The sequence below is a fragment of the Chroicocephalus ridibundus genome, chromosome 3, assembly GCF_963924245.1.
Source record: "Chroicocephalus ridibundus chromosome 3, bChrRid1.1, whole genome shotgun sequence".
In the NCBI taxonomy this organism is placed as follows: domain Eukaryota; kingdom Metazoa; phylum Chordata; class Aves; order Charadriiformes; family Laridae; genus Chroicocephalus; species Chroicocephalus ridibundus.
This window is the reverse complement of record NC_086286.1, coordinates 10,018,411-10,040,406: the sequence shown is the minus strand read 5'-3', so window position 1 is coordinate 10,040,406 and position 21,996 is coordinate 10,018,411. Positions and strand designations below refer to the sequence as shown.

Sequence of the window (21,996 nt, the reverse complement as noted above, 5' to 3'; positions counted from 1 at the left end):
GGTGAAATAGCTGCATGCGTTTGTGGGATGAATGAGGAAATTAAATGAAGGATGCTTGTGCTTTGGATTCTGAATTTCTTCTTGCGCTTTGGACAAGGAATTGTGGAGATGGCTGTAGCACGTTCCTTCTTCCCCTCCCATCGCTAGCGCATTCCAGAAGAGTATTTCCTCAAGTCTGAGAGAGGGGTGCTCCTGCGTTTCACTGGATGCTTTACTGCACACTGTGCAGGCTGATGGTTTTCAACTATAGTACCGAACGGTAAAAGTTTCACAAGTTTTTGGGGAAAAAAACCAAACAACTCTTTAGCATCCCTTAAGATGACGAAATGCTGATTTGTAGCCAGGTAAGCAGCCCTGTGTCTTTTTGCTAGAAACAAGGTTTCAGACCTTTGGAAGTTCCTTCAATGCAAACAGCAGGGTGTGTGGTACAGTGTGGAATCAATCGCCGGTGCTCAGCAGAGCCGCTGTTCACAGGAGCACGTGGTTCAAACCACAGCTGCTGTCTAAGTTCTACCTACTTAACCAGCATTGTACTTTTCCACGGTGTGCCCTTTGGTGTTTTTGACCTTGAGACAGGCAGAGGCTTGGAAGCAGGGGTGTCCATACTGCTGCCGATGCCACATCGTGGCCTTATCTATGTGCCATTTGTCGGGGCGAGGGGAGCCCGTAAGTGCGAACCGTGCGCCTCGGGCACGGTTTCCACCACAAGCTGGAAAGTGACTGCAGTCTTACAGGGTGCCCCGGGGAGGGCAGGAAGAGATTTACCTGCGGCGGGCTGCAGGCTGTCTGTCTGTCAGTCCCCAGGCCAGGCCTGCCCGAGCAGTGGGTCAGGGCCGGGTGAGGCCCTTCTGGCTCCGACCCGCAGCCAAAAGCGGAGTGTGGCGGGTGGCCCTCGCGGCGGGGCCAGCCCGGACCGGCGATCCCCGGGGACGGAGGCTGCGCAACCCTCGCTTCTCCCTCAGGCGGGCGGCATACAGCTTCCGGTGTGCCGCGCGCCCCGGAAGTGACGACATCACGCGACGCCGCCGTTGCCTAGCGACCATGTCGGGGCGGCGGGCGCGGGGCCCGTTGCAGCGGGTGCAGCGCCGGAGCCGGGAGCTGCAGGCCCAGGTACCAGGGGCGGACGGGCCGGCTCAGCCCGGCTTGGGGCGCGGGGCGGCGGGGCTCCGCCGGCGCCGGCTGACGGCGCCTGTCCTGTGTTGCAGGTGGAGGCGCTGCGGGCGGAGAGCGCGGCCCCGGCCCCCGGGCAGCGGAAGGCTCTTTCGCAGAGGTGAGGAGAAGAGGAAGGAGCAGACGGTTCCCTGTACGACTTTCCATATTTCTCCTAATTGTACAGATCTCTCACCTGCCCCTTCTCACCTGCCTGTTTCCCAGACGGAAGCAACAGGCTAGCGGCTTCCCAAGCCCTCAAGGGCTGAAGCACTTTTAAGTGGGAACCTGCCCATCGTAGGGAATAACCGGCTAAACTATCGTTTGAGCTTGTAGCCGTATTTGTCAAGCAGCATGCACACAGAGCCGGGTGAAGGTCTGAGTATCTAAATTTACAGATTTCAGTAAGCATGCATGATTTGGGTCACCCACCTACCAGAATTTTAAGGTAATGCTATCTATCTGTCCTGCTTTCAATGCAGATGTATACAGCTGAAGAAATTGGTGGATGAGAATACAAATGCCCTTCATGATTTGAAAAAAGTAAGTGTGGAGACAAATTCGTTAATGATTTTCTTCAAAATGCATCCTAGAGAGCGCCTCCTTCGATTTTAGATGCCTCGGGACAAGAGCAACACCTAGCACTGCACAACCCCTGATTGGGATCTCTGAGATCCATTTATATTATTTTAAAGCATATTTTTAGTGCTTTATTGTGTACAAGTTCTGTGCTTAAAATGTTTATCAACCCAATGCAGTGCATTGGAAGCAGAGAATGCAGATTTGAAATTTAACACAAAATTTCATTTTGGCAGAGTAAAACGGCAAAAAAGATATCACTAATCAGGGAGTGACAGCAGCCCAGGAAGGTGAAAGCTCATAAGATGTGTGGAAAACTAACCTTATAGGGGAACTTTAAGTTCCTTTGATTCTTTGAGCAATTTGTTGTGTTCTTCCTTCTCAGGCTGATGAGCCTGCACCTGTGGGGAATTATAATCAGAGGAAAGAAGAAGAAGAAAAGCTACTGCAAAAACTCTCTCAGCAACTGCAGAAACTTGTTCTTGTCTTGGATCAGGATAATGTGACTACGAATTATGCAGTGTAAGTAGCTTAAACAAACAAATACAGTCTGCACTTTTATAGAATTGTACATGTACGGTTGGAAAATACCCTGAAAAAATTTTTGGTCAATCCCCTTTATTATCTTAGCATACATTTTAAAAAGAAGGACTGAAGGGTCAGCTCTTATGGGGCTTGTTTTCTTGATGCAATCGTGAACAACTGGCTCGAATTTTCTGCAGGTGTTGGTTAATGGGAGAGGATGCAATGTGGTCTGTAGGCTTAGGGAGGAAACATCATTGGGATTTTGGAGTTTTTTCAGATCATGACAGAGAGTAAAACACAGGAATGAAAATTCTGTATCTGGGTAACGTCCTTGCAGAGAAGCCCATATTGCAAGGCTTTACAGTGATTTATTTTGGGTAGGGATGAGGAACATCAGAAAGATCCTCAAACAGAAGATGAAAATGAAGAAGAGGATGAGAGTGAAGATGAAGAAAGTAGTGAGGAGGAAGACAGTGAAGAAGCAGATGATGATGAGGAGGATAAATTGTTGGATGATCCAAATGTTAAAGAATGTATTGCAGTTGGAAATTTTAATGCTCAGCAGGAAGGGGATCTCACATTTATGGTAAATATATCTCTATAAAAGTTTTTTTGGCTGCAAATCATTCTGTATTAAGCAATAACTATAATTAAATCCTATGCTTCTGGGATTCCTTGAGGGATTTAGGGAGAAACGGCTTTTCCCGATATACATTTGGCTTGGTGGAGTCCAGTGTCCTTTTGCCACCTTCGGTTGTGGCACGGTCTGTTGCGGTAGTTTGTGATCTCCGTTGTGGGAAAAATTAAGCTTTTGTGGTTTTTTTTTTTAAATTGTGCCTGGAGCTGTTTTGAAATATTTGGTTGTCTTTTGTCTCTCTCTCTCTCCTTCTAATGGCAAAGAAAGGTGAAGTCCTACTCATCCATGACAAGAAAGCGGATGGCTGGTGGGTAGCTGAAAACTCAAAAGGGGAGAGAGGCCTCGTTCCTAGAACCTATCTTGTGGTTAGTGTGCTGCAACCTTCTTCTGTTCTAGTCTCAACTCTGATATTTTATATATATTAATGATAATACAGCTGCATAAAATTGATCATAATGCTTACACGGGGGGACACAGTGGTGTTTTGCGTTATTTGGAAATAACACTGTGTTTGTATACATGTATATGGAGATAGCTAGCAAAAGCAGTGTTTTTGTGCCTTGTGAAGATGCGACATATAAATGCAGAGAAGTTTCTTGAATATGAAAGTCATAATCTTTGTCACTAAAGGTCAACTCTGAAGACTCCAAGCTGCTATGGACTAATTCAGGCTTTTCATAGTTTATATGAAATGTGAGTCCATGTAAGTGTTGGAGTATTTTGTAATTTGACATGGAAGAACTTTTTAAAAAAGGGATTTTAAAGCTTTGTAACTCTTTTTTTCATTTTTAGAGTTGCTTACACATGTTAGTTCATGTACTTATGCACATATATGTCCAGTGCACAATTGTGGTGAACATATGTGGGTACGCAGTTTGGATTGAGTGATCAGATGGAACAGAGCTTTTCACAACATAGCTAAAGACCATGCTGAGTAGATAGCTTTTTACTTCATGATGCTGACGTATTTGTCTTTTTAAAGAATCCGCTTTGCAAATGCATTCTCTTGCTTACTTGTAGGAATACTCCAATCCCTTGCTGTATCTGCAGAACTAAGGGCAGCGTTCTGCAGTTACAGTGCTCTGGAGTGATAGGTCATTACAGACAGAAAACTTCCTCTTCTAAACTTCTAACATGTGCTATGGTTGGAGGAAGCATTTTTAAGAACAGAATTGTGAAGAAATCAAGCACTTTCCCTTTTTGAATCTGAATTACAGGTCCGTAATGAAGAAGAAGAAAACCAAGAGGAAAGTGGAGAACACATAGAAGTGGTGGATGAAACAGCAGATGGAACTGAAATTAAAAAAAGGTAAATGGAGTGATGGGAAAGCAAATAAGTATGAAATTATTATTCCCTCTCCTCCTTAAATCTGATCCTAAAATTATTTCTTGCTGTGAGAATACCTTACAAGGGTATTTGGTCCTTTGTGACTGCATTTTTCTTTTCAGTACACCAGACACTTGCGGTGGTTTTTTTCAGCTTGCAGATGTATTTTTACCTGTGCATGTTTGTTGGGGAGTTTTGCTTTGGTTTGTTGTTTGTTTGTTTGTTTTTCCTGTCATAAAATCAAAGAACGACTGAGTCATGTCAAATTATGTGCCAGCTCATGAGACAGTCTATCAGGTAGTCTTAGTGGCTAGAAATATGCCTTTATTAGTATTTCACATACATATGGTTATTAAGCTGCTGGTATTCAAAGACAAACCTGTATTTAGTGTTTAAATTTTTGTCCACACAAGGATGATATTTTATAAAAAATACATTATTTTTCTTCCAGAAAAGGCTCTCACTGGAGTGCTGTAAGAAGAGCTATCACAGAGGTAGGTGTATCTCTTACATAGCAAATTCATCTACCGTAATGTTAATTTTTTTTTTGTAGACAAGGTTTGCCGTTTGCCAAACACTGTATGTCATAGTACAAACCAATGTTTTTAATTAACATCTCTATCTTGTTTTTTGTAGCAAGAAATGCTACAGAAATGTCCTCTAATGCTTTAGAAATAGGCTACAGCCCAGCCCGTGTGTCTGAATGAAGATGTAAATGAGATGTCTTTTGCTGTTTTGCCACAGTAGTACTACACCATTTCTTTCAAGGGTGTGATTTTGTTCTGTAACTGGCCGCTCTGCTGCTGCTTTGAAGTGGAAGGGGGATTTAACAAAATGGGAGCCTGGCTGGGTCCGTACATGAAACAGAGTAAAAGTAGTTCCTGGAGATGGGCCTAACTGGCTTCAGGTTAGAAGAGGTGACTGATGCCCCAGTTCTCTGATATTGGTTGCGTGAGAGTTCTAAATTAGGATAGGATTAGATTTTCAATAGCAGGAATGCTAATCTCTGGTTGGTTGGTTGGTTTTTAATAGAATGACAAAGTAGAAGTATTGGCAACCATAGGAGCGGTTCCTGCAGGATTCCGCCCATCCACACTTTTCCAGCTCTTAGAAGAAGGTAAGGTTTTCTCATAACTGCAGTGCAGGATTCTCAAGTGTCCGTGGTGAGTCTCTTATCCTGATTACTAGCCTATTGGACTAAAATCAGTATTGCTTAATTTTAATTGGTAATCTGTACAGGCTCTATTTGACCCGTCAAATAATGTATAAAAGGCTTTTTTTTCTTCTTCAATTAAGTTTTAAATTATCTGTGTGAAATCCTGGCCACACGAAGGCAGTGACAAATTTCCTAATGATTTCAAAGATTTTCCTTTTTGGAAGATACTTACTGTTGACGTTGTAGAAAATGATGATTTTTTTAATCTTCCCTTTTTCTCGGAGATCTTTTGGGTGTCTCTTCATCAAATATATTAGACATCTCATATTTTCTTAGCCTTTCTGTTTAAAACCATTTCAAGTCAATAGCTCTTTTTATTAGTAAAATTACTGTGCTTCCGGAGTGAAATACTGCAGAACACTTAGAAATAGTAAAAGTACCCTTTTTAAAAGAGTCCTTGTAGAAGATAACTCCATAGTTTTCTTTGGACCAGTCAAATATTCAAATGGACTTTAGTCACATCTGAATTTTGGGTGTCATTTGTTTTGTGGCAATAAAGATCATAAAAGTTTTAAGCATTTTTAAAATTACTCTTGTTGTAGGCAATCAGTTTCGAGCAAGTTACTTTTTGCAGCCTGAACTTACTCCATCGCAGTTGGCTTTCAAAGACTTGGTGTGGAACTCGGAAAAAAATACTGTGAGTATTACTGGTAAGAAAGCTGTGATGCTTTTGGTTTGAGAGAAATTGCAGAATCTCTAGATGTGAATTTCTAGCAATATTTCATAGTGGTGGGTAAATGTGGCTGTGAAACAGATGATAGATTTCGAGGTCAATCCAGACTCCTTAGGGAGTAGATGTTATTGCATCCTACTATCTAATAGGCAAAAAATTGGTACAAATTGTCACATTGGGTACATTTGAAAAGTTGTGTTTCGGCTTAAGTTTGTGTGTTCCTTCCCTGTCTGGGTTAAAGCAGATGTGCATAGGTGACTAGTCTGAATTTTAAAGCCATGAACTTCTGCTAGGCACTGTGAAATCACCAATTTTGTGTTCTTTCACTTTGGCTAATGATTATGTTTTGATTTGCACCATTTGTAGAATATTTCTTTCTTCTCAAACTTTGATAGGACCTTCTATCTGTCACACTAAGAATATTTGTAGTAATTTTCTTAGAAGGGAGTTAAGTTTCTCCCTTATGAAGAAACTTCGCTGCTGCTAATACTCCACAAGCTTTGTTGTTAGAAGAATCCAGTCTAGCAAACACTAGACTTGATCATGTCAGTAAATAAACACAAATTGGTACTACATACCGGAGGGGCCTGTAGATTTAACTCTTCTTTTGTTGTATTTCAGATCTATCCTAGACCGACTCGAGTATCCCTGATTGTAACTTTATGTAGCTGTAAAATGATTCCTCTCCCAGGAGCCAGTATACAGGTTCTCAGTAGACATGTTCGACTCTGTCTGTTTGATGGCAATCGCGTAAGTTTGTTTGGCTATCAAAAGAAGTCTTGAGGTGTGTATGTTTCAGGATCTTTCAGGCTCTAGTCCCTCCAGCATCCAGCTCCTCCAGTTGTTTCACTCATAGAGAGAGACACGCACACACAAACAGTCTGCCTCCCAAGCTGCTTAACTTACTCTCCAATCAGTCTGACTTGATGCTCTCCCGTGATCACACACTGACATACGTACCCTCACTCTCCCACTTGCAGTCACCACAGACACATAGGCGCCCGGTGACCTGTGGTCTGGCTAGTTGCTGGCACCTAGGCATGTACATACACTTGCATGTAGAATAGAGAGCCCGTTCACCCAGAAAAATAGTTATGAATGAGGCTTAATGAGAAAACAGGACAGACTGCATTGATCAGGCGCTGGGCTTGGCCAGACATGCCTACTTATCCCTCTCTTTTCCCACCCTTGTTATTCCACAAAGCATCTTTATCCCTCCCTTTTTCTGCCTTTGGTTCCTCCCATGAACATCCTATAGTAAGTCATGTGCAGTCCCAAAATGCCCTTCCCCTGCACACCAGTGTCTCATACCGCTGAGCAGTAACCCCGTTCAGTCTGTAAGGTGATCCAGGGAGCCGCTCCTGGTGACTCATCATGACAGTAGTCACACCCAGCCCCTGGGGCTGATGGCTGTCCCGGGCAGCGCTGGGAGGGGCTGGGGCGGGAGCTCCATTTCTCTGAGTCCATAATTTCGGTTCCCCCACCTGCCATTGTGCCTCTTTGCTCCTTCCTATTTGTGGAGATGAGCCTTTTCTAGGCTGATCTTTCTCCTGTTACAGGCCTGGGAACAGCTGGGTCAGGATTGTATTCAGATTCCCCCACCTGCCGTTGATCTTCTGTGCTCCTTTGTGTGTATGTGTAAAGCAGCTTTTTATAACAGAACCTAATGCTGATGGTGTGGCGGTTTCTTCCTGCTGCACTGAACGCTCTTGGAGGCAAAGGGACTATTACTGGTGTATATGAAGCAAGGACGGTTGGAAAGGGCTCTGTGGCTTGAGAGAAAATTTCCTCTGTAGTCCTTTAAACTGAAACCATCTGATAAAGTTGAAGAGAAAGCATTAATTTTACCTTTGTTGTGTGCACTGTTGGATTAATCTGGGATAATGCTGCATTTTCTTAAAGCTGCATAGCTTTCCGGAAAAAAAACTTGTCTTAGCTTTTTTCACCACTTACAATATTTTAGGTGCTGAGTAACATTCACACAGTGAGAGCCACGTGGCAACCTAAAAATCCTCAATCGTGGACCTTTTCTCCAAGGGTAGGTGTCTCACTCGGAGAGTGATATAGCCAGTAACTAGCTATTTACAGCTTCTTATTTAGTTACATCTATTACTTCTGGTATTCATGTTGAAATAAAACATACTGCAATCAAAATGAACATGCAGAAAAGACAAGACTTGCTGAAGTGCCTGAATTCAAAATAAACCAAGTGTTTTAGCAAAAACACTTTGGAGAAGAGAGTTGAGGGCAAGAAGTAGCAGGAGGGACTGGTGATCCAGCCGCTGGCACTGGTTAACTTTGAATTGATATCAGGTGCATGCTTGATGGTGTTCATGGAGAAGTGAAGAGACGAGCCACTTTTGCTTTGATTTCATTAAAGAGCACATGCTTCCATGTTTCAGGTGCCATGGGCAGCCACACTAACAGCAGTGTTGTCATGTTTTACCCTAGTTGTTGCTGTGTTCTTGGAGGGAATTAAGTGCTTTTTGACATCTGAAGTTCTTTAATAGCTTGTCATCACACACAAATAATATGCTATGGTAGCACACTGTGTTTCATGGCAAGATAAAGTATAAGGGGAGCAAGGCTTCAATTGAAATTGGTTCTCTGCTGATAATTTTCTTTTATATGCTATGGGATTGGGTCTGAGTTCTTACGTGAATGAGTGATGTGTTTGATGGCCTTTAAACAAAGTTTTTCTTAAAAGGTACATTGACTTTTTTTTCCCCCCACTCTCTGTATTAGGTAACGGGCATTTTACCCAGCTTGCTGGATGGTGACTGTTTTGTCAGGTCCAACTCCCTGTATTCAGACGTTGGTATATTATTTGAACTTGGCATCACTTATATTCGCAATGTAAGTGTGTAGAGTTTCAGTATAAATTGTTCCAGGCAGAGGTTTATAAAGCGAACCATATTTGATGTTAAGCTCCAGTATCCCAGCAGTGAACTGAGAGATCCAAATGGAAATTTAGCTGAACTTTTTCTAGGTTATATCTTATAAGATTGTCTTTCTTTTGGCTTCTTGGAGGGAGGGGAGAGATGTTGGGTTTTGGAACTGTTAGTTCTAGCCAATATTTAGAGAGTAAAAGACTTTCTGACTGGTGGACATGAATGTACCTTTACTCACCCTGAAATAATTTTTGTTAGTCTGCCAAAGATCTTATGTTATGTGACTGCAGAGGACCAATTCTCTCTTCATTCCTACATTGTTTTTTCTGTCTTTGTGATTCATTTCAGACTACCGGGCTATAAACCAAAATTTTAACTGTTTAAGTAGTGAGGACACTGCTTTCTAGCTGTGATTGATACAGATATATTCTATCTGTCTAGGATGTGCTTCTGAAAAGTACAGCGGATAGTGATGCAATAGATGGTACAGCCCACAAGAACTATTGTAGTAGAAGGTAGATACATGCAGGAGCATAAGAAACAGTAATATTTGGAAGGTGCAGTGGCTTTTTGGAAGATCTTAGCCATTTTGTCTACAAGACTGACTTGCACCTTGCTGCCTCTTTGTCAACACTTACATTTTCATTATGGTTGCAGTCTTTCTCAGGTGAATCTTGGCAATCAAGTAAATAGTGGGTGAAAGATGGAAAGGGGAGTAACCACAACAGTTAGCAAGCAGGGTATTAAATGGTGGGCAACAGAATTCTGAAAAGATGGCGAGAGAAGTTGCAAAGGGGACTGTTGCTGTATTTTCTCTTTCACTAAGACCTGTATGAATTTAGGGCGCAAGAGTGCAGTGCCTGTGGAGTTGTGGAGGACAGGCATGCTGATAGCGTGGTGGGGATACAGAACTGTTGTGCAGAGGGATAAAGAGAGTGTACATCTGTAGGGAACTGGACTATATAAGTCCTGATGACGAAGAGCATGTTGGTGAGTGATGGTTCACAGATACCCAATGGGGCATAATGGCCCTCCTCATGCTAGTTGGAGTAGTCAAGATTATGCAAAGTTGTCTGCTTCTGTTTACAGAGTAAGTTTAAATGAAAGGTGGAGTGCTTACAAGTTCCTACCTGTTACAAGTGCTTTTGGGGTCTGGAAACAGATGGGCTGGCACGCAGGATCAGCTCCTTTTCCCAGAGTCTGTCTCTGGTACTATGAATAAAGCTGTCTGATGCACAGGGTCACTGGCTTGGAAACCATTGTCTCTGGAATCAGATGGGTAAATCCTTTGGGTATATTTTTTTCCCATCCTCCTTTCTGTCCTGCATTCTTTAGAGCATAGTGCAGGTTTGGGGGGGTGGGGTTAACTTTGTGTCTGTGCATTTCTTCTTTTTCAGGAGCTTGATATACTTAGATTTCCCTTAAATGTGTATTTCTTGGCTTTATAAATCCTCATCTCTTAAATATGCTCCTGGATGATCAACTTCAGCAAAACTGTGTGTGCTGTTTGGTAAACATCTTCAAACACCTGTGAATGTGACATAGTCAGTGTTCGCTTAACACGTATCTGGGGCTTTTACAATTTTAATGTGATTATTCTAAATAATTGTTTGTGGTTCAGTTACTTATTCTGTTTTAGCTGCTTGAGTTATTTACGTTTCTCTCTTTTTCTAGTCAACAGGTGAAAGAGGAGAGCTAAGCTGTGGCTGGGCATTTCTGAAGCTCTTTACTTCTGATGGAATGCCTGTTCCTTCCAAGTAAGTTTATTATGTTTTCCTTCTCTCTTTCCTCTCTCTCTCTCTCTGTATTTATATATGTTTGTATATACCTATATTTTAGGCTAGGAGTAAAGTTCATATTTCATACTCACACACTGATAGGGACAGGTGTAATCCAGACTAATGTGCAAGTTGTACTGGGTCTTTTAGTGAGAATGCTGGTCCTTCTCCCACACCCAGTGTTATGTTCGACTAAGTTTGTGTGGGAAAAGTGCTCCCTGGACCCAACGTTCAGGTTTGAAATGTTGCAAGCTAGTATGTGTTTAAAAATATTCTTCAGTGGAATTTTAAAACTATGGAAATGTCTGAGTTAATAGGGAGCGACAACGTCCTTTTTAATTCTGGCTCTTCTTTATGTACGTTTTGCTGTATATCCCTTTCTCATGTAAAAATTAGGAGATTGGTGTCTACGACTTGGAAGCACGTAAGAGTTGTTGTAAATGAATCTCTTACCATTCACTTGGAGAGTGTGAATGGGCTTATATTTTTGCAGCTGATTTGTGATTACTTCATGGGTCCAGCAATCTTAAATAACGATAAATTGTGCGTATTTATATTTTATTAAATGTAGGAAAGCTTTCTGTTAATTTACAGAAATGATTCAGGGGGGAAAAAATGGATTACAGGGGAAAAAAAAAATACCCACGGGAGACCTCTTCTGTTCTCTCTCTTCTAAATCTGATATCAAACATAGTTTTGCTATTTCATTGTTAAACATGGTATCTACAAAGTGAAGTTGCATGCTTGCTTCAACAGTGACTTACTCTTGACAGAACTGGGATTACATTATTCTTCAACATTTTAAATCTTCCATATCTAAAATTTGCTACATAAGTGATGACTCCGCAAAAACATTTTAGTGAAACAATTGCTAAGCTTCGTATAAGAAAAATATTGGAGTCATGTGGAAAACAACGTTGCTAATTTATTTTAAAATAATGAACTAGTTTCCCAATATAATACAACTTTCAAATGTATCATTTGAGGTTTTGTTACTTAATTAGGTGTAGCCGTTTCGTGTAAAATACTAGTGATAACATCAAGGACCATGTCAGCTTTTATTTGAGATAGCTGGCTTCTTTTTTTCTCAGACAGCAGTTGTGCTGTTCTCACATATCCTTAGATCTTTTTATTTTAACAACACTGCTCTTCTTTCACAGGATGTATGAGCTGCTATTAAATGGTGGTACTCCCTATGAGAGAGGCATTGAGGTTGACCCATCGATATCAAGAAGAGGTATGGTCTCTCCTAAACGTTATATAAATTAAATGATATAAATGCTATACCTATTTTACAACGTGCAGGGCTCAACCAGGGCTCTTATTAGCATTCAGTCACCACGGCCTGGGTTTCTTTTGTGTGTTCTCATTTTGCATAAGAGAGACCTTATTGTTAGGGCCAGTGGGATTCAGAACTATCTGCTAGTGCGAATGTTTCTGTAATTTCCTGTGTCTGCAGGTTGAGGATTATTTCTGATGCATTCAATTTTTTCTTTAACTGCACTTAACACTTATTGGCTATGGGGTGATGGTACAAGGCTTAGCAGTAACACTGGTCTAAAGAGTCCCCAAGCCAGGCTGTTGAAGTCCCATATCATCAATCCCATGTAACTTATGTGCATAAATGTGCTACAGAACATCTGTACTGGTTCTTCCCTGTGGGGCTGAATAAAGCCTCACTAAGAGTCGGTTCAGACAGTAGACTGCTTGTGTTTTAAATAAGGGTGGCCATGGCTTTCCTCTGGAGGCTGTAATAACATCCATTTGCCAGTGACACGTGCTGCAAGGCATAGAAGGCCGTTACCTTTGTGGTTTGGATACTTACTTCCACATTACTCCACACATATTATGAATCCACCATCCTAGAGAGAGGTAACAGCTTTTGTTAAACAAAATGTTGATACAGCTGATATGTTGATGTATTTTCAGATGTTTAATTCCTCCTGGTTTTAGACCATCCTTAAACTAGTTTTAGCAAAACATCTCTTGCCAAATTATAAGCGTCCATTCTTGTAATATAATTTTTAATGTTCTTTCAGAATGACAGATTTCATATCGGGTATTTATTTCTAAAGCAGGTAGTGGTGTTTTTCATCAGTTTATAACGCTCAAGAAACAGCCTGTGCTTGTAGTGAAACTGAGGTCTTTAAGTGCGCAGTCAAAAGACATCCTGAAGTAAGTATTTGTGTGTACTGACATAAAATTAAAAAGTATTTCAGATGGCCCAGAACGGTCCTAGAGATCTGAAGTGTTCCCCTTCCCTGGACCACTGTGCAAAAATCTGAGGGTCGCATTACCTGCATATTGTACTCGATCTCTGTTTGACACTTAGAGCTAGTTTGTTGAAAACAAAAAGTCTTTAAGTTTAGATAAGATTGAAAGCTGAGCAGCAGGAGTCTGTCTGTTGTGGCTGTAGCAATGGGCACCTTCAAAAGCTTTGACAGATTCATGGAGATGCCAATATGAGCTAATAATTTGCTCCGTGAAGCTGTCATTACCCTCAAGTATTGCTGAACAATGCTTCGTAGGAGCAGTTTTGAATAAAATTCTCAACTGCATGTTGTTTGTTTTCCCAATAGTTTGCTACCAGAAACGTTAATTGGCAGTATGTGCTGCATCCATCTCTTGATATTTTATCGACAAATACTTGGTGATGCGCTCCTGAAAGACAGAATAAGCATGCAAAGTACAGGTAAGAATTGCTGTTGTGGAGAAGAACTCAGTAATGGAGGGTGTGCTGGAGAAAGATCAGATTCCTAAAGAGAATGACTCTCTCCAGAGTCTCCCATTTATAAGAGAAGGCAGGAGTCTGCAGGAGCAACTCGCTGATACAGGGTACTACAGAATTTGGTTCCCTGATATTGCTGGCACTGACCTACCACCTCACAAGGTTAGGAAGTCACGCTCCCTGTGCACAGGATTTCAGTGCTTTAACTTTCAGTGTGTAGGTGGTGTGGGGACAAACAGAAAGCTGTTGTCCCTGTTGATAAAAGAGAACAGCCTCTTGCTGTGAACACCACCACTCGATGTGTTTGCATTTCAAACTAGTAATATTTCAGCTCGTACCTAATGTGTTGCCCTGTTTGACATCGGTTTGCCTTGCAGAGTGCAAAACCCACAAGAATGGTTTTGGTTTCTGTGAAGTATGAATGAAGTTATTTCAGTGAAATTCTCATTTAAAAAGCCTATGTGGATAGGTAATGGGTTATTTCTAACTGAATAAAAATAAATAAAAAGCAAATAAAGGATTATGTGGAAGAGAAATGTTTTGGTTTCACCTCCCATGCAATGAGAGATTAGACACACACACAGAGGTTTACTCATTCATTTCTAGTGTCTGCATGTTCTCTGAGTTATAGAAGAGATTAGGCAGATGTTTTTGTCATTGAGGCTAAGTCATCCTCTTTATTTTTTTTTAATTATTATTTACTTATTGGCTAATGCAGCAGGGAGAGACGGAAGTGGAAGAGTTCTGGTTTTAGAACTCAGCATCTTGCTCTGGTTTTGCAATTCCGTATCTTTCCTGTTTCTTTACACATCTTTCCTTCAATGGAACTGTAATAGTTTATAGTCTTCTCCATTTTAAAATCAATTTGAAATATGGAAAAATTACATTTCTCAACTGTACTACCGGTGAATTTATATTGCTACTGCAAAGTGATTTTCGTGTATTTTCTCCCATCTGTTCTCCAGACTGAATTATGTATCATCTGTTCCTATGGCACATAAATCTGCTTGTGCACTTATTAACGTTTTTAACTTAGTCTTTAGCCATGCTTGGGCATCTGAATTACAGGTTCCTCTTTCAAAGGTGCTCAGAATTTAATTCCCTTCCTGATTTTCTTGAACTTCAATATACATTCTGGGTATACTGATTTCGGTATCTGAAAGTCTGACCCTTTCATAAATTAATGCTTTCTGTAATAAACTTATCATAGGGAAACTGAAAGTGCTTAGTTATTAAAGGTCAGTTGAGAACTGCCGTACTTACTTGATTTGATCATTATAATGTAGGACACCAGTGACCTCTCCTGAAGTTAAACTGCATCCATTTGGATTCAGATTTCATTTGGAATGATTTAAAGGCTTTACCCCAGCATTTCAGCAGTTGTTCTGGTAGCCATTTTCTACTTTTTTTTTAGTGTAACAAAAGAAGATTTCTCTTATTTCAAAATCAACTATCACTTTAGAAATAGGCAACTTAAAATGTCTGGTCTATTTCACAAAAATGATCAGTTCTGGCTTGCTTCTGTTAAATGTTTTGTTACTAGTAAATGGTTAGTGTTTACTAAACTTTCCATCAACTTCAGCATGAAGAAACAACGGTGTACATTAAATATTTAAAATCACAAGAGAAAGAAAACACTTCAACCGAAATTCTTCTACGTGTCACTTGTAGCACTCTTGTAATCTTAGCCACAACCTCATTAATTAAAATAACGACAGGACCCCTACCCCACTGGGGCTCAAGATTTGCTGTGCTTTCTAACAGAGCGCGTTGATTCCTGCCGCTTGCCCCCTTATCTTAAAATCACGCCTAACACAAGCCAGATTAAGGTACAACGAAAATGTGTTTAGTCACAACATACACATCAGGCAGCACAATTTCAGATGTTTATAAAAAATACAGGTGTAGAAATGAGGAAAAACACCTCAGTCTACCCTTAGATTAAATCAGTAAGGTCTCTTGCTTGCTGGCTCCTCCTAATAAACCTGCAATGGGTTTTTGCCTGTCTCTCCTCTCTCAGGTTAACTGTTGCTCAGCCACTGAGAGTTTGCCACAGTCGGAGAATGCAGGAGCTAGATTTCGACCTTCCCTGCTGTTCTGGAGTACTATTACAGCTCATTTTCCCTTTGAAATATTCTGAGGGGAGGGGATGTGCTGAATACCTTGATGTGTTGATACCTTGAAAACCATCCATTTTTTTATCTTAGCCTTGAATGTGTTTGTTTTCTGTTTCAGATTTAATCTGTAATCCTATTTTAGCAACTTTCCCTCAACTCATGGATCAACCAGACCTGATGGATGCACTTCGGGTATGTTACCTAGATCACTGAGTTGGGACCTGCTGGTCAAACTAAAAGGCAAGAAGGAACTGCACGGGCAGTTCAAGCAGGATCAGGTATCCTGGGAACAGTATAGGGATGCTGCCCCGTTACGTAGGGATGAGGTTGAGAAGGCCAAGGCGCTGGACTTGGCAAGGGATGCTAAGAATAACAAGAAGGGCTTCTACAGGTATGTCAACCAGAAAAGGAAGCTTAAAGAAAGTGTACCCCCCGATGAGCAAGAATGGCAAACTGGTAACAGATGAGGAGAAGGCTGAGGTTCTCAACAACTTTTTTGCCTCAGTCTTCACTGCCAGCCTCTCTCCTCATGCCTCATGAGTTGAAAGACTGCAAGACAGGGACCTGCGGGACAAAGTCCCTCCCACTGTAAGCGAAGACTAGGTTTGTGACCACCTGAGGAACCTGAACATACACAAGTCCATGGGACCTGATGAGATGCACCTCAGAGTCCTGATGTAGTTGCCAAGCCACTCTCCATGATATCTGAAAAGTCATGGCAGTCAGGTGAAGTCCCTGGTGACTGGAAGAAGGGAAACATTACATCCATTTTTAAAAAGGGTAGAAAGGAGGACCCTGGGAACTACTGACCTGTCAGCCTCACCTCTTTGCCTGGGATGATCATGGAACAGATCCTCCTAGAAGCTATGCTAAGGCACATGGAGGACAGGGAGGTGATTCGAGACAGCCAGCATGGCTTCACCAGGGGCGAGTCCTGCCTGACCAACCTAGTGGCTTTATACAATGGAGTGACTACATCAGTGGACAAGGGGAGAGCTACGGATGCCATCTGTCTGGACTTCTGCAAGGCCTTTGGCACGGTCCCCCACAACATCCTTCTCTCTAAGTTGAAGAGATATTGATGGTGGATAAGGAAGTGGCTGGATGGTCACATCCAGAGGGTAGTGGTCAATGGCTTGATGTCCAGATGGAGAGGGGTGACACGTGGTGTCCCTCAGGGGTCCGTACTGGAACCGGTGCTGTTTAATATCTTCATCAGTGACATAGACAGTGGGATCAAGTGCACCCTCAGCAAGTTTGCCGATGACACCAAGCTGAGTGGTGCGGTCAATGTGCCAGAGGGACGGGATGTCATCCAGAAGGACCTGGACGAGATAGAGAGGTGGGCGCGAGCAAACCTCATGAAGTTCAACCAGGCCAAGTGCAAGGTCCTACACTTGGGTCGGGACAACCCTCGTTATTAATACAGGCTGGGGGATGATGTGACAGAGAGCAGCCCTGCAGAAAAGGACTTGGGGGTACTGGTGCGTGAAAGGCTGGACATGAGCCAACAATGTGCGGTTGCAGCCCAGAAGGCCAATTGCATCCTGGGCTGCATCAAAAGAAGCGTGGCCAGCAGGTCGAGAGAGGTGATTCTCCCCCTCTGCTCTGCTCTCGTGAGACCCCACCTGGAGTCCTGTGTCCAGCTCTGGAGCCCTCAGCACAAGAAGGACATGGACATGTTGGAGCGGGTCCAGAGGAGGGCCACGATGGTCAGAGGACTGGAGCACCTCTGCTATGAAGATAGGCTGAGAGAGTTGGGGTTGTTCAGTCTGGAGAAGAGAAGGCTCCGGGGAGACCTTATAGCAGCCTTCCGGTACCTGGAGGGGGCCTACAAGAAAGCTGGGGAGGGGCTGTTTGCAAGGGCATGTAGCGATAGGACGAGGGGCAATGGCTTTAAACTAGAGCAGGGCAGGTTTAGATTAGACATTCGGAAGAAGTTCTTTACAGCGAGGGTGGTGAGGCACTGGAACAGGCTGCCCAGAGAGGTGGTGGAGGCCCCATCCCTGGAGACATTCAAGGCCAGGCTTGATGAGGCTCTGAGGAACCTGATCTATTCCCTGCTTACTGCAGGGAGCGTTGGACTAGATGACCTTCAAAGGTCCCTTCCAACCCAACACATTCTATGATTCTATGACATTTAATTCCATCTGACGTGTCAGGATTTCCAAATAGTTTGCAAAATTTGAGCTTTTTTTTTTTATCCTGTGAAAAGATAAATGGAAGAGCCAAGCATCAGAAAAGTTATATCTGTTTCAAGTATGTCCAGATCTCTTGTGTCTTAGTGCCTTCAAAATAGCAAGAGAACGCTTGAATACACAGAGAAGGGATGCAAAGACATAAATGGGATAGTGTGAGCGCTGCTAGCCACAGGAAGGAAGTGCTCCGGTGGATTAGCTGTCTCAGTCTTTGTCTGGCTTCTTGGACGGCGCTGCTTTTGTGACAGGCAGGAGCTGACCTTAGCTTCCAACTGGCAGGACAGTGCTCACCATATTTACACTGCGGTCCCTCACAGGTGTCGAAGTACCAGACGACAACGGCTGAGTTACTTGTGCCTGAAGGACAGTACTGTTAGAAGTGTCAGGCTTTGGGGTTAGGCTGTATTTCTCCATGCTTTTAGGGTGGAAAAAAATCAGCCTTGGTTGTGATTGATTATTTTTTTTCCTGAAAAGTGTATCCCCTTGATTTCATTTATATGGCACTGATAACTGCAAGTCTCTAAAGCCTTGCATCTATAAATCTGTTAAATCAACTAAAACTGGCACAAGGGAGCGTGAGGAAAGTGGGACTGCACGAGGAGCTTAAACTACTGTGGGATTTCAGCAAGAGAAATGTTTTGCACCTAAAAATGTAATTATAGAGTCATAGAGTGATAGAATCATAGAATAGTTTGGGTTGGAAGGGACCTTTGAAGGCCCCCCCCTGCAATGAGCAGGGACATCTTCAACTAGATCAGGTTGCTCAAAGCCCCGTCCAACCAGACCTTGAATGCTTCCAGGGATGGGGCCTCCACCACCTCTCTGGGCAACCTGTTCCGGTGTTTCACCACCCTCTCTGTAAAAAATTTCCTTCTATCTAGTCTAAATCCTTCCCTCTTTCAGTTTAAAGCCATTACCCTTGTTCTATTGCAACAGGCCCTGCTAAAAAGTTTGTCCCCATCTTTCCTGTAGGTCCCTTTTAAATACTGAATGGCATCCCTGGAGCCTTCTCTTCTCCAGGCTGAACAATCCCAACTCTCTCAGCCTGTCCTCGTTAGGAGAGGTGCTCCAGCCCTCTCATCGTTTTTGTGGTCCTCCTCTGGACTTGCTCCAACAGGTAGGTCCATGTCCTTCTTATGTTGGGGGCTCCAGAGCTGGACACGGGACCCCAGCTGGGGTCTCACCGGAGCAGAGGGGCAGAATCACCTCCCTTGACCTACTGGCCACGCTTCTTTGGATGCAGCTCAGGATGCGGTTGGCCTTCTGGGCTGCGAGTGCACGTTGCCAGCTCATGTCCAGCTTTTCGTTGGTTTAGATCTCCCTGATCTCAGTTTGACTTTGCATTTCATTTCATTTTAGAGCGCTTGGGCAGATAGAGAAAGAACGTTGAAGAGATCTGAGAAGGTAATAAATCACAGGTTTTTCTTTAACATGTATTCAATCTAATTCAAACGAGCAGCTTTCTGTCAGCGTTACTGGTAATTAACTTTTCTTCTCACCATACATTTATTTGGAAAACTGTAAATATGCTAAACGCAGTTCTTAACATTTCTTACCCATATTTATAACAGTAAACTAGAAGAAGAAGGAATGTGAAAATAACTTGTAACTTTTTGCGTCGGTGTTTGTATACAGTTGTTAGAGGGGAAGCTATTACAGGCTCATACCCAGAGCGTGTCTCCCTTTCATGAGGCGTTTCCAATACTTGACTGGTAAAAGCTTTCCACTGGTACAAAAGGGGCTGTGTATGTCCACAAAATAATCTTTTCTCTTCCGACCTCTGAGCTCCAGTCCTCCCACAGTCTGCCAGGAAAAAGACCCCCAAATTCCGCAAATCTTCCTGTGTCAGACAGTTGTTATCTCCCATTTTGGCGTGTAGACAGCTGGAGGAAGAACCAGATTGGCCGTGTCACCAGGCTTACCTGTACCTTGTCCTACCTCCTGTCCTCTGGACAAAAAGAAGCTGGAGGTAACTGAATGAGGAAGGCGTTGGCTCTTGATCCAAGACACTTCACTTGGGAGCAGGAGCAGGATGCCTCATTCGTTGTGTATGCTGCTCAATAGATACGTGAGATCTCCTCATTTATGCAAAGAAAACATAATGCTGTTGAGTCAGAAGCGCTCTTTCAAGGCCATTCATCCAAAATGAAAGCGGATCTGCTCAAAGAATTAGTAACTCCTCAGTATCCCAGAACCATCCGGTTTTACCTGATTTTTGTCATGTGCCACTCCCACGGTAGGATTGCCGCCTGGTGAATTCTTACTCCATCTTGCATGGTTATATGACACTTAGCTGCTAAATCTCCTGCTGAGATGTACTGTTCGATGCCGGTCGTAGCGCTCTCGTGTCGGGAGCGTTTCTGGAAGAGTCTCGGTGGTCAGTGTGTTTTCCAGGAGGCGGTGCTCTCCGCGTTTCCTTGCACGAAGGGGGTTTTCTACGTGCGTGCGGAAAACGAGGCGCACAAATCTCGTCGAGTTAAAGTGGTTGGGATCTTTCAGCGTTCCATAATTATACCAGGCTGATTCTCGATCTCTGGGGTTCGCCAACTGGCCTTTACAGGGGAGGGCGTAATTCTCGCCACGCACAGAATGTCCTGTCAAGGTGTGAGCTAACAGTACTTACAGTGTGGCCTTACCTCCTGCTAAAAGCCACGTGCCGTGAGGAGCGTCGGATTGTTGCAACGCTCCGCCTAGGGCAGTGGAGAAACGAGTGGAGTTTGGGCTTCCAAGGCGGGGAGGATGTGGCGCTTCCTGGCAGCTGCGGCAGGCAGTCTCAGTCTGTACCTGCAGAGGCTGTGTGGACCAGTTGTCGCACGCTGGCGCTTTGAGGAAGAAATAGAAATAGCCTGTGAGCAAAGGGCTGTCGGTGACCATTGTACGGATTGCCGTTCTGTGGTAACGCCGGCAGCGTTTGGCTGCATGTCGCCGCTCTTTGTCATTTCGAAAAGTAGGTGGGTTGGAGAGCAGATTAGTTGGTGTGTAGTTTATATAGTGTACCTCTTGGCAGGGAGTTTGAGGGTCACGCGAGCCAACTGATGTTTGTTTAGGAAGGTCAGATCTCTTCCTGTTGTTATCCTGGGAACTGGGGGTTAGCTGAAGGTTTTCTTGTTTGGTTTCTGGTTATTTTTTTTCCTGTGTATAATACTTCTGTAGATGTGCTTGGCAACCCCGCCTAGTTTGCACTGAAGTATTTTCAAATACTCTTCTCTGCAGAGAGATGGAGAATTTCTGAAGTGTCTGTTTGTCCTGGTGTACCACGACTCTGTCTTCCCTCTCCTCCGGTCCACTCTCCTACCCGACTACAAGTGGGCTGAGGAAGAGTCTGAAGCATCTCGCTGGAAGGTGATTGCTGACTTCTTGAAAAAGAGCCGAGAGAATGACGGTGCGCTTCAGTATCTGCTGTCGTCAGAAAACACTCACAAGCCCTTTGATATCTCAGAGCTGGCTTATGATTTCTTAGGAGAAGTGAGGGAAAACAATCCTGGAGTATGAATGGATTATGGAAGAACAATTCAGGCTACGTAAGAATGTGGTAACGATCTAAATAAATTCTTACAAAAAAGAAACTGCGTGCTATTTGAATTCTAATGAATATTAACATGTTAACATTCTGAGGGACTAAAATTATTTTATCAGTTTAACTAATGGAAATTACGTTTTAAATTTTCCCTTTTGCAAGGCCGTGGTTGCCTGTTGCTACAGGTACCTGTTGTAGCCACATCGAGTGTTGTATTTTGCTGAAGCTGAGCAAATGCTGAGGCAGTGCTTTCCTCCTCTCACGCGGCTTCCAATTAATTTCCAGTTTTGTTTTAATCAGGGTGAATAAAAGACTCTTTGTCACAGTTTACCAGTAGACTGGGAACAGGCAAGCGCAATAGCAAGGATCTTTAAGAATGCTGCCGAGCAAGGTCAGCCAGGTTAGGAAAAAAGGACTGTTTCTTGTCCAACCGGTGGACAGCGGGTTGCTCTGTATTTAGACTGTTTTACTGTTTTTTCTTTCCCACTCAGGAAAAGGCTGGGTTATTCACAGGAATGTGCTTGACCCACCTAGTACAAATAAAAGCTTGTGAGAAGGTAGGGCAGGCCGCGTTTGCCACAGGGCAGCTCCCCCTGTGCTGACTTTCTAGGGCAGGCTCACGAGCTGTGGGCTATTCCTCGGGTGGACCAGGATGTTAAAG

At 43.2% G+C, this 21,996-nt stretch overlaps 1 protein-coding gene across 4 annotated transcripts; it reads left to right on the top strand.

Moving 5' to 3' along the window:
* Positions 1–52: 52 nt before the first annotated feature.
* NPHP1 (nephrocystin 1) lies at positions 53–21,325 on the top strand. 4 transcript variants are annotated; one of them, XM_063327913.1, is made up of 20 exons: positions 53–1,110; positions 1,206–1,270; positions 1,632–1,692; positions 2,114–2,250; positions 2,635–2,839; positions 3,154–3,255; positions 4,108–4,199; positions 4,669–4,711; positions 5,250–5,334; positions 5,976–6,070; positions 6,728–6,856; positions 8,070–8,144; positions 8,852–8,962; positions 10,672–10,754; positions 11,936–12,012; positions 12,854–12,950; positions 13,355–13,467; positions 15,739–15,812; positions 19,178–19,222; positions 21,032–21,325. In XM_063327913.1, exons 1-20 carry the CDS (start codon positions 1,042–1,044, stop codon positions 21,308–21,310), a joined length of 2,037 nt encoding a protein of 678 aa, XP_063183983.1. In that variant the 5' UTR covers positions 53–1,041; the 3' UTR covers positions 21,311–21,325. The 4 variants fall into 4 exon arrangements, with proteins under 4 accessions (XP_063183983.1, XP_063183982.1, XP_063183984.1 ...); XM_063327912.1 differs by having other exon boundaries at positions 12,851–12,950; XM_063327914.1 differs by lacking the exon at positions 19,178–19,222 and having other exon boundaries at positions 12,851–12,950.
* The last annotated feature ends 671 nt before the right edge of the window (positions 21,326–21,996 follow it).

What these genes read in the sequence shown, in the direction of transcription:
- NPHP1 (XM_063327912.1), top strand. Translation starts at nt 1,042, where the DNA reads ATGTCGGGGCGGCGGGCGCGGGGCCCGTTGCAGCGGGTGCAGCGCCGG. An exon ending in CGGAAGGCTCTTTCGCAGAG is followed by an intron (nt 1,271 to 1,631) that starts GTGAGGAGAAGA and finishes CTTTCAATGCAG; the next exon opens with ATGTATACAGCTGAAGAAAT. An exon ending in CAGTCAAAAGACATCCTGAA is followed by an intron (nt 12,951 to 13,354) that starts GTAAGTATTTGT and finishes TTTTCCCAATAG; the next exon opens with TTTGCTACCAGAAACGTTAA.